The sequence below is a fragment of the Falco biarmicus genome, chromosome 8 (genome assembly GCF_023638135.1).
Source record: "Falco biarmicus isolate bFalBia1 chromosome 8, bFalBia1.pri, whole genome shotgun sequence".
Classification (NCBI taxonomy): domain Eukaryota; kingdom Metazoa; phylum Chordata; class Aves; order Falconiformes; family Falconidae; genus Falco; species Falco biarmicus.
In genome coordinates, this window is record NC_079295.1 from 26,150,634 (window position 1) to 26,163,795 (window position 13,162).

Below are 13,162 nucleotides of genomic sequence, written 5' to 3' on the forward strand. Positions count from 1 at the left end.
CAGCTTACAGACCTGCCTGGCCAGCTTCATCCCTCCTGCAGATGTCAACAGCCTTACCCAGCTTACAGAGCAATGGCCTGGGGCCATGTAAACCCCTTCCCTGCCCATTAGCTTGGCTCGCGGGGGGGGGGGGGGGGGGGGGGGGGGGGGGGGGGGGGGAAGAGCAGCCAACGCCGGCTGGGCTGGGGTACCACACACAGTACCAGGGTGGGGGCAGAAGTTGGCACCCAGGAACTGGGAAGGAGACCCTAGCAGGAGGGAGGTGAGTAGGGGCTGTGTCATGTACCTCCTACTGTGCTGCATAATCAGGCAGGGGGGAATAAGGGAAGGGGACTTCACTTTGAAGCCATCCCAGACTTCTCTTGGCCTGTGTTACAGGGGACAGTCATTACCCTTTGTGCTCCAGCAATGGAACGTGCCTCTGCCTGTTATCAGAAAGTTATTAAGCTAGTTGTTGAGCTGTCTTGTATCAGGACAAACAGTCCCCAATAGAGCTGTCTGCTCCCTGTCCCAGTGCCAGACAAGTTATTTAATCTGGGAAGAGTGTGTTTGCTGCAGAGGATGCGTGCTGCCCGCTTGCAGCGCTGCCTCCAGCACTGCCCGCCTGTGGCCCTGCTCGGGGAGGGTGGAGCTGGCTTTCTCACCACTGGTTCACCCTGCTGCTGAGTGCCAGCCGGGCAGAGTCCATGCTGCCCTGCAGCAAATACACCTGAGTTGCCCAGCCCTGCCATCTGCCACACCACCATCATCCTCAGCAGCAGAGGCAGTCATAGCAGGACACCCCTATCGATCAGAGCAGGAACTGAGGCTGCTATCAAGAGCCAGACTGCGTCCATGCCCTCCCTGGTACCCTGTGTCGAGCAGCTGAAGGAGGGTCAGTGGCAGAGTCACAGAGGATGCCCCCACTGCAGCCCGGTGGCCGAGCAGTGAGGGGGGACTGCTTGCAGGAGCTCTTGCCATGCGCCTCCTGAGCTGCAGCGCTTGTCCCAGAAGTGGATGTTCTTCTTATCCCTGTGTTTACACTCCCTCTCAGCCACTGTCTCCTCCATTACCAGCTCCCCTCGCTCTTGCTGGGCTGTGCAGCCACCCTGCCACGCTCCACATGCTTGCTCCAGCTCTGGGCTTTGCCCCACAGACTTAGCAGTTTGGGGCTGATGCTGGTTTTTGCGGTTGGTGACTGTGCCTGTTTCCTCTGCAAAGCTGGTCTCAGCCAGACCCCGCAAGGCTGCTGGTCTTGCACATCCTTCCTTCCCACGATGGGCTCCTGTGCTGTCAGCTGAGGCTGACGTGGGGAAGGATGAGGGTGGGCAACACCCTTCGCCTACCACCTTCCTTTCCTGGCTGTTATGGGTTTGCCCTCCACCCCAGGCTGAAAAGGTGATGCCTCTGCAGGCATTTGAGTGTTGCAAGCTCAAGATGAGGGTAAAGCCGGGGAACAAGGGTACTGCCACAGGAAACGGGAGGCTCTGACGCCAATGGCCAGATGCTGGCAAGCACAGTAGTGTCTGCACAAGGGGTGTCTGACACTGGCCTCCAGGCCTGGTATCCCCAGGCAAGCTCTGTCCTGCAGCCCAGGCGTGGGCTGAGCTGTGCTGTGTAAAAATGCTTCGGCAGCCATACCTGGCCCCGACCCAACAAGTGGCTTTGTTCTGGGTGCAATGGCCTCAGTTTGCAGCGCCTCAGCGGGTCACGCTCCCCAGTTTAATGTGAGGTTAGTGCTATGGGGGCTCGTTCTTAATGCACTGAGCACCAGAGTCAGAGGTTCATGTAGGTCCCTTACCCAGGGCAAACTGCTGGGCTGCCTGGCGGTGAAGCCAGGCTGGAGGCAAGGCCTGGGAGCATTTGAAAACTAGGGGTGACTGTGGGGAAAGAAAACCAGGTTCCCTCCCTGGCCCTGAACACTTCCCTGCACCCTTCCAAAAGCTTGAGTTTCTGTGCTCAGCCTGTGGTGTCCCAACATCCAGCTCTGCCTGTTGCTCCTAGCCTGGGATGGAGACTGCCCAGGGGTTGCTCCCAGAGGATACATCGCTGGATCTGCAACATGCATTTCCCCTTTTAGAAGTGTTAATGCCAGTTGCATGCATGGGGGCAGAATTCAATGGGAAGTGTTTCTTCACGGCCAGGTCAAATCCCCTTCCTTCTGTGGCAGCTCTCCCTCCAGACGGCTGAAGCTGTCACCTGGCAAGGACCCATCCATGAGCAGGGGGGAAAGCAGCATTGAGCAAGAGAGCCCGAAGCAGGGCCCTTTCCTCTTCTACATATCCTGTGCCCATGTCGGGGTGCAGCATGCTGCTCTGGGGGGCTCCAGTTGCCCTCCCGCGTGAGAGCACTGAGCCATGGTGGCTCTTGCTGACTTAGGAAAGCAGCAGGGGAAGTGGCAGGTCTGCTGTTACTCAGTGGGCCCAGAATAACCAAAACCCCACGCTGGATGTGGCAGCCACACTTCCCACCCCTCTCCTTGCCACAGCCACATGGCCTCAGCCCTCCTGCACCCAGCCCCTGGCACTGCCGGCAGGAGGTGGGCAGAGGTGCTGCACCCACCAGTGCCTGTTCCTGGAAACCCTTCTGCAGGAGGGAGCGTGTGTTTCCGTAGGGAGAAGCAGCGTTCCACAAACTTACGCAGAAACCAGCTTCCCCCTGACTATTCGGGTTGCGCAAGGCAGCCCTGCGTCCCTCCCCGTCTCCACGCAAGGGTGCAAGGACAGGGTGCTCTGCCCAGCGTGGCACAGGCGTGGGTGGCCCAGTGCGGGGACTCAGCCCCGACAAAAACCCCCAGAGCCAATTTTAGCAGTGTGGAAAGTGAGTGGGCAGTGTGCACTGGTGGAGGGGCAGCCCACAGCTCCAGGGTGGTGGCTCAAAGCCACTGCTGCCATTGCTGCGGCCTTGGGAGAGCGGTGCTTTCTCCCAGGATGAGCAGCTGTGACTCTCTAAGGGCACGTCTGGAGGTACCGGGCGCTCAGCCTGGTCCTGCCACAGGGACCTGGTCTGGGGCATGAGAAGCAGCGCAGGCTTCAAAAGCTTTGAAGCGCATTCCCACCACAAAGGCACATTTTCCTCCACGTTCCCACCACGTCCGGGGCCACCTCCACTCTGAGGCCACCAGGTCTCTCCTTCCATCCTCTCTCTTCGCTGAGAGAGGAAGAATCTGGTGTTGGGAGGGGCAGGGGCTGCTGGGCAGGGGTCTCCAGCGGCCAGGCTCACCTCCCGCGGGGCCGCTGACCCCGCACACCCCGCGGGCTGAGCCAGGCCCCAGCGGCTGCCCCGGCACGGCCGGGCCGCCGCCGCTGGGCACCGGGGCGGCAGCGGCACCCGGGGGCCGAGGGCGGCGTGGGACAGCCGGCCCACCAGGGTGCGTGGGGCGGCCGGGGCTGGCGGCACGGGTGGGTCCCGGCGGCTGCCGGCAAAGCGAGGCTCGCCGCGGCTGGTGTCGCCGACAGGCGCGATGCTCGGCCGAGTTTCGGCCGGCCCGCCCCAGCCCAAAGCCCTGCGTGGCCTCCCGAGCCGGGGCCGGGCGGCGATGGAGCCACCGGGGGCGTGGGGCCGGCCGGGCCGGAGCGGGGCTGCAGCTCCGCGCCAAGTGGCGGCCGCCGGCCGGTGCGGGGCGGCCGGTGCGGGGCGGTCGGTGCGGGGCGGCCGGTGCGGGGCGGTCGGTACGCACCGGCGGGCGGGCGCGGGGCGGGGCGGCCCCGGGCCCCTTTGTTCGGCGGGAGGCGGCGGCGCGCCGCCCCGCCGCTTTGTCCGCCGCTGCCGGCGGGAGCCGCTCGTCCCGGCGCGCCGTGAGTGGGGCCGGGGAGCGGGGGGCTGCGGGAGGGCGCGGGCCGGTGGGGCTGGGGGAGGCAGGTGGGGCGGGCGGTGGTACCCCGGGAGGGCTGGGACGGGCGGCGGGAGCCCCGGGCGTGGGCGGCGGGCAGGGAGGCTGGGGCCGCAGGCGGGGGGATCTCGGGCAGGCTGGGGTCACGGGGCTGGAGGCCCGCGGCGGGCGGGAGTCGGGGGGCTGGGAAGGCCGGGGCCGGGGGGCGGGGGCCACGGCTGGCAGGGGTCAGCGAGCCCCAGCGTGGGCGGGCCAGGGTCAGTGGGACAGGGGTCCTCGGCCGGGCAGGGGCTGGCGAGCCCCGAGATGGGCTGCCCGGCGCTGCGGGGCCTGGGCAGGGCGGGCAGGGGCGGAGGGGACCGGGGGCCGCGGGGTCGGTGGGGCTGGGGGTGTGCGTGGGGCCCAGCCCAGGCACGTGGCGCTGGACCCGGGTCCCAGCGCGGCCCCGGCGGGGGGTGGGTGCGGGCAGCCCTGGGCCGCCCTGGCTGAGCCGGACCCGCGCTGTGTCCATCCCTGTGGTCCATCCCTGTTACTCCTCCTTGGCCACCACGGCAGTGCCCACGTGTGTGCTTTCACTTTCCGTGAGCGTGCCAGCTCCCAGGGCTGCCCTCCCGCCTGGTCCCCTCGCCTCTGTCCCCAGCCCCTCACCCTGGGGCCAGGGCACTGTGCTGCTACCGGGCAAGGGCTACATGCAGGCACAAAGCATCCTCCTTCCAGTGGGGCAGTGGGCGAGAGGGCCGCACACTGGGGAGATGGGGCAGCATTGAAACCTTGTAGGGTGCCTGACTGCAGGAGGATGGTGGCCCTGATGGGCTGGGTTTGGGTCCCCGGTGCCAGCCTGTGCCACCTCCCGCAGCTCAGCAGGCTCTGCTGGGCACCAGGCCATCAGCAAGAGCGTGTCCCCTGCATGGGTGCTTATGCTGGAGGGGCTTTTCAGTTTAGGCAAGGCTGCTCGGGAAGCAGGCTGAGATAAGCCAAAAAGATCCTCTTATTCTGGACAATAGCCGCACGTGTGCAGCGGAGCTGTGTTTGCAGGGATGCGCCCTGGCCAGAGGCAATGGAACAGGGCTGCCTGGAGGGCAGGTGAGGCGTGGGAGAGGCTGAGGGCTCTGTGGGGACATGTCCCCTCTGCTCACCCCAGGCAGTCTTGCCACCTGCTGCCCTTGCATCAGCTTGTGCACAAACTGCCGAAACCGTGGCCGGTGGTGGGGTGTCTCCTCTTGCGTCTTCTCCTTTTGCTGGGAGCTGAGGCATAGTCCTCGTAATTTCCTCCCCGACCTCCGGTGTCAGCTGCTTTGCCGGGACTTTGTGCAATTCCTTGGCTGCCCCGTGCTGCCCCTTGTCACCGCTCTCCTGCTCTGCTCCCCCTGCCAGCCCTTGCCATCAGGCTGCCGGGTGCTCTGACCACCATCCGCCGCAGGCTCTGGGGACTTGTAAGGACTGGGGAGTGGGGGCCCTGCGGGAGGGAGGGCGCAGCATGACGGTTTGGTGGGGCAGAGTGACGCTGCGTCTCTGCCAGCTCTCAAGGGAGAGCTCTGGGGGGTACAGAGGAGCTGGCTCACGGACATGTGGTGGGGACTGCTCAGGGATGGACACCCCCTCAGCAGGGGCTCAGGGCTGGCAGCTGCAGTGAGCCAGAGGGGCTCTGCGTGTTGCCTTCCTCCAGGGGCCAGTGGAGGACCCCTGTGAGAGGGTGTGGGGTGCTGGCACAGGGTGTGGTGCTGGTTGGGGACCTGCCCAAGACCAGGTGGCAAATGTGTGCCATGGCACTGGAGGCAGAGGAGGCCTCTCCTCTCACAATCCCCAGCTGGCACTGCCTCGTGCTGCCGCGTTTACCCTGGCTGTGATGATTCTTCCCCCAGATGTGTCCCGCAGGGGACAGGGACGTCCCAGCCTTTCCCCTCCTCCCCAGGTGCCCTCCACCCACCTGGCTGGCAGTGGGGCAGGAACAGGATACGGATGGGAATGTGTGGATGTGGCACTGGGCAGGGGACACAGTTTTGGGGAGATGGCTGCCTGCTCAGGGCTGTGGTTTTGGACCTGTGGATGAGAGAAGAGACATCAGTGCTTGGAGAGGGAGAGTGACAGAGCTGGGGTGGCAGCTGGTGGTTGGGGGGGGTGCCCAGTGAGGTGCATGCAGATTTGCTCAGTGCCTGTTTGCCTGTCCCTTCTGCACAGGGTTTGAGTCAACTGCCTGGGCAGGATGAGCTGGAGTTTCCTGACACGGCTCCTGGAGGAGATCAACAACCACTCAACCTTCGTGGGCAAGATCTGGCTGACTGTCCTCATCGTCTTCCGCATCGTGTTGACAGCCGTGGGGGGAGAGTCCATCTACTACGACGAGCAGAGCAAATTTGTCTGTAACACACAGCAGCCGGGCTGCGAGAACGTCTGCTACGATGCCTTTGCCCCGCTCTCCCATGTCCGCTTCTGGATCTTCCAGATCATCATGGTGGCCACGCCATCAGTGCTGTACCTGGGCTTTGCCATGCACCGCATTGCCCGCATGCCTGAGTCCTCGCGGCGCCGGTCACTGACAGCCCGGCGGGCACGCATGCCGGTGGTGCGCCGGGGAGCCGGGCGGGACTATGAGGAGGCGGAGGATGATAACGAAGAAGACCCCATGATCTTTGAGGAAATCGAGGTGGAGAAGGAGAAGAGCCCCGAGGGTGGGGAGAAGCATGACGGCCGGCGCCGCATCAAGCAGGACGGGCTGATGCGTGCCTACGTCCTGCACTTGCTGTGCCGCTCGCTGCTGGAGACAGCTTTCCTCTTCGGGCAGTACCTGCTGTACCGCTTCGAGGTGAGCCCCTCCTATGTCTGCAGCCGCAGCCCCTGCCCGCACACTGTCGACTGCTTTGTCTCCCGCCCCACCGAGAAGACCATCTTCCTCCTCGTCATGTACGCTGTCAGCGGGCTCTGCCTCTTCCTCAACCTCTGTGAGCTCGTGCACCTTGGTGTGGGCCGCATCCGTGATGCCCTCAGTCAGCCCGACGGCCCTCCGCTCCCGGCTGGTGGCAGCCCTGCGCCGCAGTACCCCAAGAAAGCCCCCGGCGCACCCCCCACCTACCACTCACTGAAGAAGGAGCCGCCGCGAGCCCTGCTGCCAGATGGCAAGCTGGACTACCGGGAGAGCCTGGCGGTGGCAGGGCGCTTCGCCCTGGCCGGGGCTCCCCCGGCGCACGAGCTCGACCGGCTACGTGAGCACCTGCGCCTGGCCCAGGAGCACCTGGAGGTGGCCTTCCACCTCCAGCCCGCCCCACGGCCCCCCAGCCCTGCCCGCAGCAGCAGCCCCGAGGCCAATGGCATTGCTGCCGAGCAGAACCGCCTCAACCTTGCCCATGAGAAGGGGACCGCCGCCTGCGACAGGACCACAGGTGAGCCAGGGAGGGGGGCGGATCCGGCTGACTGGGGCAGGGGTTTGGGGAGGGCTGACTGGGCTCCCTGGGGAGGGGATGCCGTTCCCCCTGGGGTGGGTGCTAACCTGCCTCTTGCTCCCCGCAGGGCTGTGAGTGCCACCAGGGGCAATGGCGATGCCTGCCGGAGCAGCCGCCACCACACAAGAGGAGCAGCCTGCCGGGAGCACTGGGCAGAGGGTGCTGCGCGCCTGCCTGGCACGGCTGGCTGGGCAGCCCTGTCCTGGTGGGCAGCGGTGGGGACCTGCGCCTTGGGGGACATTCCTACTTAATTTTCAAAAAGGGAATATCTTATTTTTGTACATTTTTATAAGCCTGTCAGTGTGTGCACCCTGGCATTTTTATACTCCACTCCCAATCTCTGCTCCAGGCCTGTGCCCTGCCCCTGCTCCAGTTTCACCCCCTTTTCCCCCTCCCACACCCGTTTCCCGCACCATGTCCTCCTCACACCTCCCTGTGCCCTCCTGTGCCTGCTGCCACCCACCTGTGCACCGGCCAGTGCTGCATGTGTGAGCCATGCTGGCGATGCCAGCGCTGCCCCTGCAGCCTAGGGGCTTGGGGGTGCTGAGCCTGGGGGTCCGGCTGGCTGGGCCGAACCGTGGGGCAGGGTGCTGGGCTGGCATTGCACATGGCAGAGAGGGGACGCAAGAGGTTCTGGCAGCTCTGCTGCCAGAAAGTGCTGGTGTGGCCAGGGAGACCGTGCTGTGCAGCATCCTGGCACGGGGTTGTGAGCTGTGGGACTGGCCCACTCAGAAATGTCTGTGCAGAGGGCAAGGGCTGTCCTTCCCAATGCCTCCACCCCGCTCCCAGCCAGCTGCCCTTGGACCAAAGCCCACCCCCTCCCACTCTGGCCGTGGGGCCAGGACCCCCTGCGCAGGGCTGGACCCTGGTCCCACGGTGGGGGAGATGCAGCGCCCCGAGCCGGGCTCAGCTGGGAGCCAGTGGGGTATTTCTCATCATCTCAGCCTGGGTCACACAGGGATTTTTGTAGCATTGTTTTTTACTCGAAAATGATTGTCACTCTGTTTTTTCTTTTTTCTTTTTCTTTTTTTTTTTTTTATATCTATATTAGTAAAGGCTGGAGACGTTTTGTACTGAGCTGCTGCATCCGGTCCTTCGGGAGGAAGGGGTGGGAAGGGAATCCTGCGCAGCTGGGCTGGGGCTGGCAGCTCGGCTGCCTGCCCCGGGACCTCCCTGCTCGCACTGGGTGACTCAGTCGTTCCTGCTGTGTGGAGGCGGCTGTGGCCAGGGCAGCCTCCATCAGCCTGGTGGAGCAGGATTGCTCCAGCCACGTTCCAGTGCGGTACTGACTCCGGCCAGGCGCCCGGTGAGGGGCTCCCCCATGCCTCCCCATCCCACTGCTGCCCCCATGCCTCCCCATCCTACTGCAACCGGGAGCAGAAGGGATGTTGCCCTGCCCTGCCCCATGCCCCATGCCCTGGGGCTGGATCAAACCCAGCCACGCCATGCTGATCTTGGCCAGCACATACCAGTTCCCTCTCTGGGACCTGGATACCTCTTGCAGCACTTGCCTGTCCCCTCCCTCCTCCAGCCAAAAGCCCCCAGGGAACTGGCATCCCACCACCCAACTGCGTGCCACCTCTGTGGCTGCCTCTGATGGAAGCTGGCATTACCAAGCTGTTCTGGTAAAGAGAACAGGTTTATTTCACTTATCCCGTCAAGCTTTCCAACAGGCTGTGCCGCCAGGAGAGGGCTCGCTTGCAGTGCCACGTGTGCTGCCAGCCCTGCCACCAGTGTGAGGTCCCAGCATGGCCTTGCCCTGGCACGTCCCCGTCCCTGCTGTGGCAGCCTGGCCCTGCCTGGGAGCACGGGGAGGCTGTTGTACTCTGCGGCAGGAGCAGGACCCCAGTCTTTTGGGGAGGCGGGGTGAGAACTGGGGGAAGGGAGCAGGTGGAGAGAAACAGGGGCTGAGCTGGCTGCGGACAGCAGGCTGGCTTTGGCAGGGGCTTGGCTCTGCCAGAGGCTGTGCCTGTCCCTGTCCCACCACCTGGCAGCGTGACCGTATCCAGGGCAGCCCAAAACTCCAACTTGTGCAGGGGAGGGTGGCACAGCCCAAACCCCTCCACCAGGTCCCTGTGGCATGGGGCCAGGAGTCCCCTGGGTGGGATCACGGGCCAGGCTGCAGGATGCCCTAGACGCAGGTGCAGTCCTGCGCCAGGATGTTGGGCACTGTCTCGTACTTGAAGGAGTACCCACCGTCGGAGGTGGTGCGGACGCGCAGGGAGCGCATGGTGCCGGGCAGGGCGGCACAGCAGAGCTGCACACCCAGGCGGTGGCTCAGCCCATGGCCCTCGGCACAGCTCCCATGACAGTAGTGGAAAACAAAGCTGCTGGGATGTACGATCCACTTGTCCCAGCCCAGCTCCTCGAAGGAGATGTTGAGGGAAGCCCGGCGGCAGTTGGTATGGGCAGCCAGGTCCTCAGATGGGCGCTGCAGCAGGCTCAGGGCAGCCGGGGACCAGGGCATGGTGGAGCGGCGAGCCCTCTCGCTGCCCTTGGCCTGGGTGGTGGCCACCAAGAAGGGCATCTTGTCCCCCTCGGCCAGGCAGGGGCAGCCAGGACAGCGCACCAGGAGCACGAAGAGCGGCTGCAAGAGCTGGGGCAGCAGTGCCGGGGCAAAGTGAAACACAGTCCAGTGCTCGGGCGTCTGCACCACCATGGCCGTCACCGGCATGCGGCCCTGTGGTGACAGGGTCAGCACGTCGGGGGCTGAGTGGTTGGGGGCAGCAGAGGGGCCGGTGTAAAACCAGAGCTTGGCAGAGGTCACCGTGCGGCTCAGGGTGTGCGCCGAGGGCTGGAAGAGGTAGGTGAAAATTCCTTCTTCCTCCAGCAGCTTGTCCGGCTGTGTGGGCTCGCAGGGCACGTCTGCAGGGGGGGACAAATATGCTCAGGATATATGCCCAAACCAGGGGAGGGTCCCTGATGCCTGGTGGGAGGTGGGATGTTGCAGAGGATCCCTGAGGTGCTGGTAGGGTGCCTGGCTGCTGGCGTGGGCAGTGGCAGGGTGCAGGGGAGCTGAATGTCTACTGCTACACAACAACCGCTGCGCTGCACCCCACAGCTGAGCTGTGCTGTGACCTAGATTGGTCTGTTACTGCTGCCCCCATCCCCCAGCATCCTGCCCCATCTCGCAGTGTCCTGCCCCGTAACTGGTCATCCTGCCCCATCCCACAGCATCCCGACCTTTTCCTTAGTATCCCATTTCCCAGCATCCTGCCCCATCCCCTAGCACCCCACCCTATCCCACCCTGCCTGCTCCTCAGCCCTCCCCACGTCTCCACATCCCGCCTGGTCCAGTCATTATGCAGCTTCCTGGCACCCCCTTGTGCCACCTGCCCCTCTCCCTGCCTGTGTCCCGGGCTGTGCTCTCTGCCTGTCCCTGCCTGCCATACCTTTCAACCTCCTGGCTCTCCACCAAACCTCGCCCATGCCTCAGCCTGGCATACCACAGCAGCCCCACCGTCCTGCTGCAGCTGTGTCGCCCTGAGCGCCCACCCTGCTTCACCCCTTTCCATCCCACCAGGATGTTCTCACCTGTGGAAGGGAAAAGGATCACTTGGGAAGTGTCCTCCAGCTCCTCTGGCTCAACTTCAGGGTTTTCAAGGACGTGTCTCCGGTGTACCCTCCTCGCTTCCTTCTGGGCCTCCTCCTGGAGAACCGGGGGGCTCAGATGCTCCAGCACCCGAGCCCGCACCTTGGCCAGAACGAGCTGCCGATCAGCACCAGCGCCGGTGCAGCTGGCCAGGGCAGCGGTGGGCAGCATGGCAGGCAGCAGGTGCAGGAGGAGCAGCATGACCATGGGACGCACAGTGGGCCGGTGGCTTGTGGGGCTCTGCTGCAGGCTCCTGCCTGCCTGCCTAGCCCGTCTGCCTGCTGCACTCCCCCCGGGGCAGGGTGGCATTGAGACCTATCTGACACTGACGCAAACGTCTGCTTGCCGTGAATATTATCTCTGGGCAGCGAAAGCGCTGAGACGTCTGGAATGCGAGGACTGCAAGGACAGTGTGGTCTGGGGGGGGGATGGCGCCCGGGCAGGGGGGGTGGGAGGGGATGCTGCTGGGGGTGGCAGGCGCATGGGGCTGGGGGGGGGGGGGGGCTGGGCTGTAGGCAGGGTGCTGTAAGGAAGGTTTTGCTGCGCTGGTGGGGATGGAGGGGGCACCCTGGGCAAACTTTGCAGCTGCTGGTGCTGAGTGCCCCCCATGGTGGAGGAGCTGCAGATTTGGGGCTTCTGAGGGGACAGTGGAAGTGGCAGTGACTGTGCACAGCAGGGGCATCTGAGCAGGGACCTGATGGGGTCCAGAGCCCTGTGAGGCCCTGGTGTGGGGGGCATGTCGGGGGAGGCAGGCTGCGCACCCTTCTGCCAGGAATGCCTGGGATACCCCAGGGTCACAGGGCAGCCGGGAGGGATGTGAGCACAGGGTTCTGGGGAGGGCAGGCTGGGGTGCCGAGGGGCTGTGGCATCTCCAGGGCAGCCCGGAGGCTGGTGAGGTGCTGAGGACATGAAGCAGGGGATGGCAAGAGGTCCCTGCACTGCCTGGGGCTGGGGAAAGCTGGGCCAGCTTCAGGGGGAGGGGGAGGAGAAGAGGTGAGGCAGAGCCAGGCTAGCTGGAGACCCCCACAGCAGGGCCAAGAGAGGGATCCTGGAGTGCTGTTTGGGCTGGCTGGCTGTGAGCTGGCTCCTGGGGTGGGAGCTGCAGGAGGTGTGCAGGTTGCAAGGGAACCCAGCGTGTCCTGCCCTTCCTCCCACTGCTGCCTGTGGGGACAGGGCCAGGCACCCCCCATCCAGCAGCCCTGCCTGCCCCGCGGGATGCTGGGCAGCCTCAGCACCCCTCCTGCTCCTCCTGCTGGCATCCCACATAGCACGGCCTGTATGGCACACCCCATCCTCTGCAGCCTGGCATCTCATGCAGCATCCAGCGTGCCACATCCCACCCTGTGCAGCATGTCCTGCCTGGCATGTCCCATCTCACCGCAGCCTTGTGTCCCATGCCATGCACCCCAGGCCATGCACGCCGAACAGCGCACCCCACCCCATGCCATGCCCCCCGTGCTGTGCACCCCACACAGTGCATTGCCTCCTGCCACTGGCTGAGCTAGCACCAAGGCACATCTGGGTTTGTGGCACCCCAGATCTCCGGAGGTGGGGCGCTGCCTGCTCGCTCTAGGCTGGGTGGCTCCAGTGGGGCTGCTATACATAGGTGGTAGGCCAGCCCTGCCCCAGCGAGGCACTGAATGGAGCAGGCTCAGTCTTATCAACCCAGCGTGTCATCAGAGGGTATTTTTGGGGACAGCAGCTGCAGGCATTTGTAACGTTTGGTCCCTGCGTCCTGACACCCGGGAGCAGAGCGGGGGGAAGCAGCAGGAGTTGGGTGCTGGCACTGGGAGACACGGGGAAGAGGCGGCAGAGCGAGGTGTGTGTGTGTGGGGTAGGGGACGGGGCTGTAGGGCTGCATGGGGCAGAGTGTTTGGGGAAGGGGGCAGTGGGGCGGCCAAGCCATCAGGGCTGTGTATGCCTGCAGGAGCTGCCATGGGGCAGCCTGGGGGTCAGGGGACAGTGGCTGGGGAGGTGGCTCTGAATAGATGCATTGGCCTGGGGGTAGGGGACTGGCAGGAGAGGATGGGCCCTGGGCCCTGCCACTCCCTGGGGACCAGCCCTCTCCCACGGTCCCTCTGGCTCCTTCAGGAGGTATTTTCATTTCTCTTCCCCCTGTCTGAGGGAGGCAGAGATGCCTCTGCCCCAGCCCTGGCCACGATGCCTCTCCCACCTGTGACAAGCGGGCACGACTTCCCACAGCGCTGGGGATGGAGACAGTGCCCTCCGAAAGCGGGACCCATCTCACCAGCCTTCCCCTACCCCCTGGGGCTGATTATTTCCAGCTGTGGCTTTCAATACCCAAGCGCTGGATCCTGCCTG

The 13,162-nt window shown here is 64.7% G+C and overlaps 2 protein-coding genes across 4 annotated transcripts; one reads left to right on the forward strand and one right to left on the reverse strand.

The window, feature by feature from the left end:
* The first annotated feature begins 3,615 nt into the window (after positions 1-3,615).
* Positions 3,616-8,544, forward strand: LOC130154386 (gap junction gamma-1 protein-like). Of its 3 annotated transcripts, none has more exons than XM_056350422.1 (3): positions 3,616-3,776; positions 5,990-7,188; positions 7,316-8,544. In XM_056350422.1, exons 2-3 carry the CDS (start codon positions 6,015-6,017, stop codon positions 7,321-7,323), a joined length of 1,182 nt encoding a protein of 393 aa, XP_056206397.1. In that variant the 5' UTR covers positions 3,616-3,776; positions 5,990-6,014; the 3' UTR covers positions 7,324-8,544. The 3 variants fall into 3 exon arrangements, with proteins under 3 accessions (XP_056206397.1, XP_056206398.1, XP_056206399.1); XM_056350423.1 differs by lacking the exon at positions 3,616-3,776 and adding an exon at positions 4,350-5,244; XM_056350424.1 differs by lacking the exon at positions 3,616-3,776 and having other exon boundaries at positions 5,274-7,188.
* Positions 8,545-8,810: 266 nt separating this feature from the next.
* INHA (inhibin subunit alpha) lies at positions 8,811-11,259 on the reverse strand. Its single transcript, XM_056349907.1, has 2 exons — positions 10,783-11,259; positions 8,811-10,113 (listed from the first exon to the last, which is right to left on the reverse strand). Exons 1-2 carry the CDS (start codon positions 11,147-11,149, stop codon positions 9,380-9,382), a joined length of 1,101 nt encoding a protein of 366 aa, XP_056205882.1. The 5' UTR covers positions 11,150-11,259; the 3' UTR covers positions 8,811-9,379.
* Positions 11,260-13,162: the final 1,903 nt, after the last annotated feature.

Bases quoted from the DNA above. Each gene is read 5' to 3' on its own strand.
- INHA (XM_056349907.1), bottom strand. From the start codon at position 11,149: ATGCCACCCTGCCCCGGGGGGAGTGCAGCAGGCAGACGGGCTAGGCAG. The intron at 10,114-10,782 runs GTGAGAACATCC...CCCCCCCTGCAG, and splicing joins GATCCTTTTCCCTTCCACAG to ACGTGCCCTGCGAGCCCACA.
- LOC130154386 (XM_056350422.1), top strand. From the start codon at position 6,015: ATGAGCTGGAGTTTCCTGACACGGCTCCTGGAGGAGATCAACAACCAC.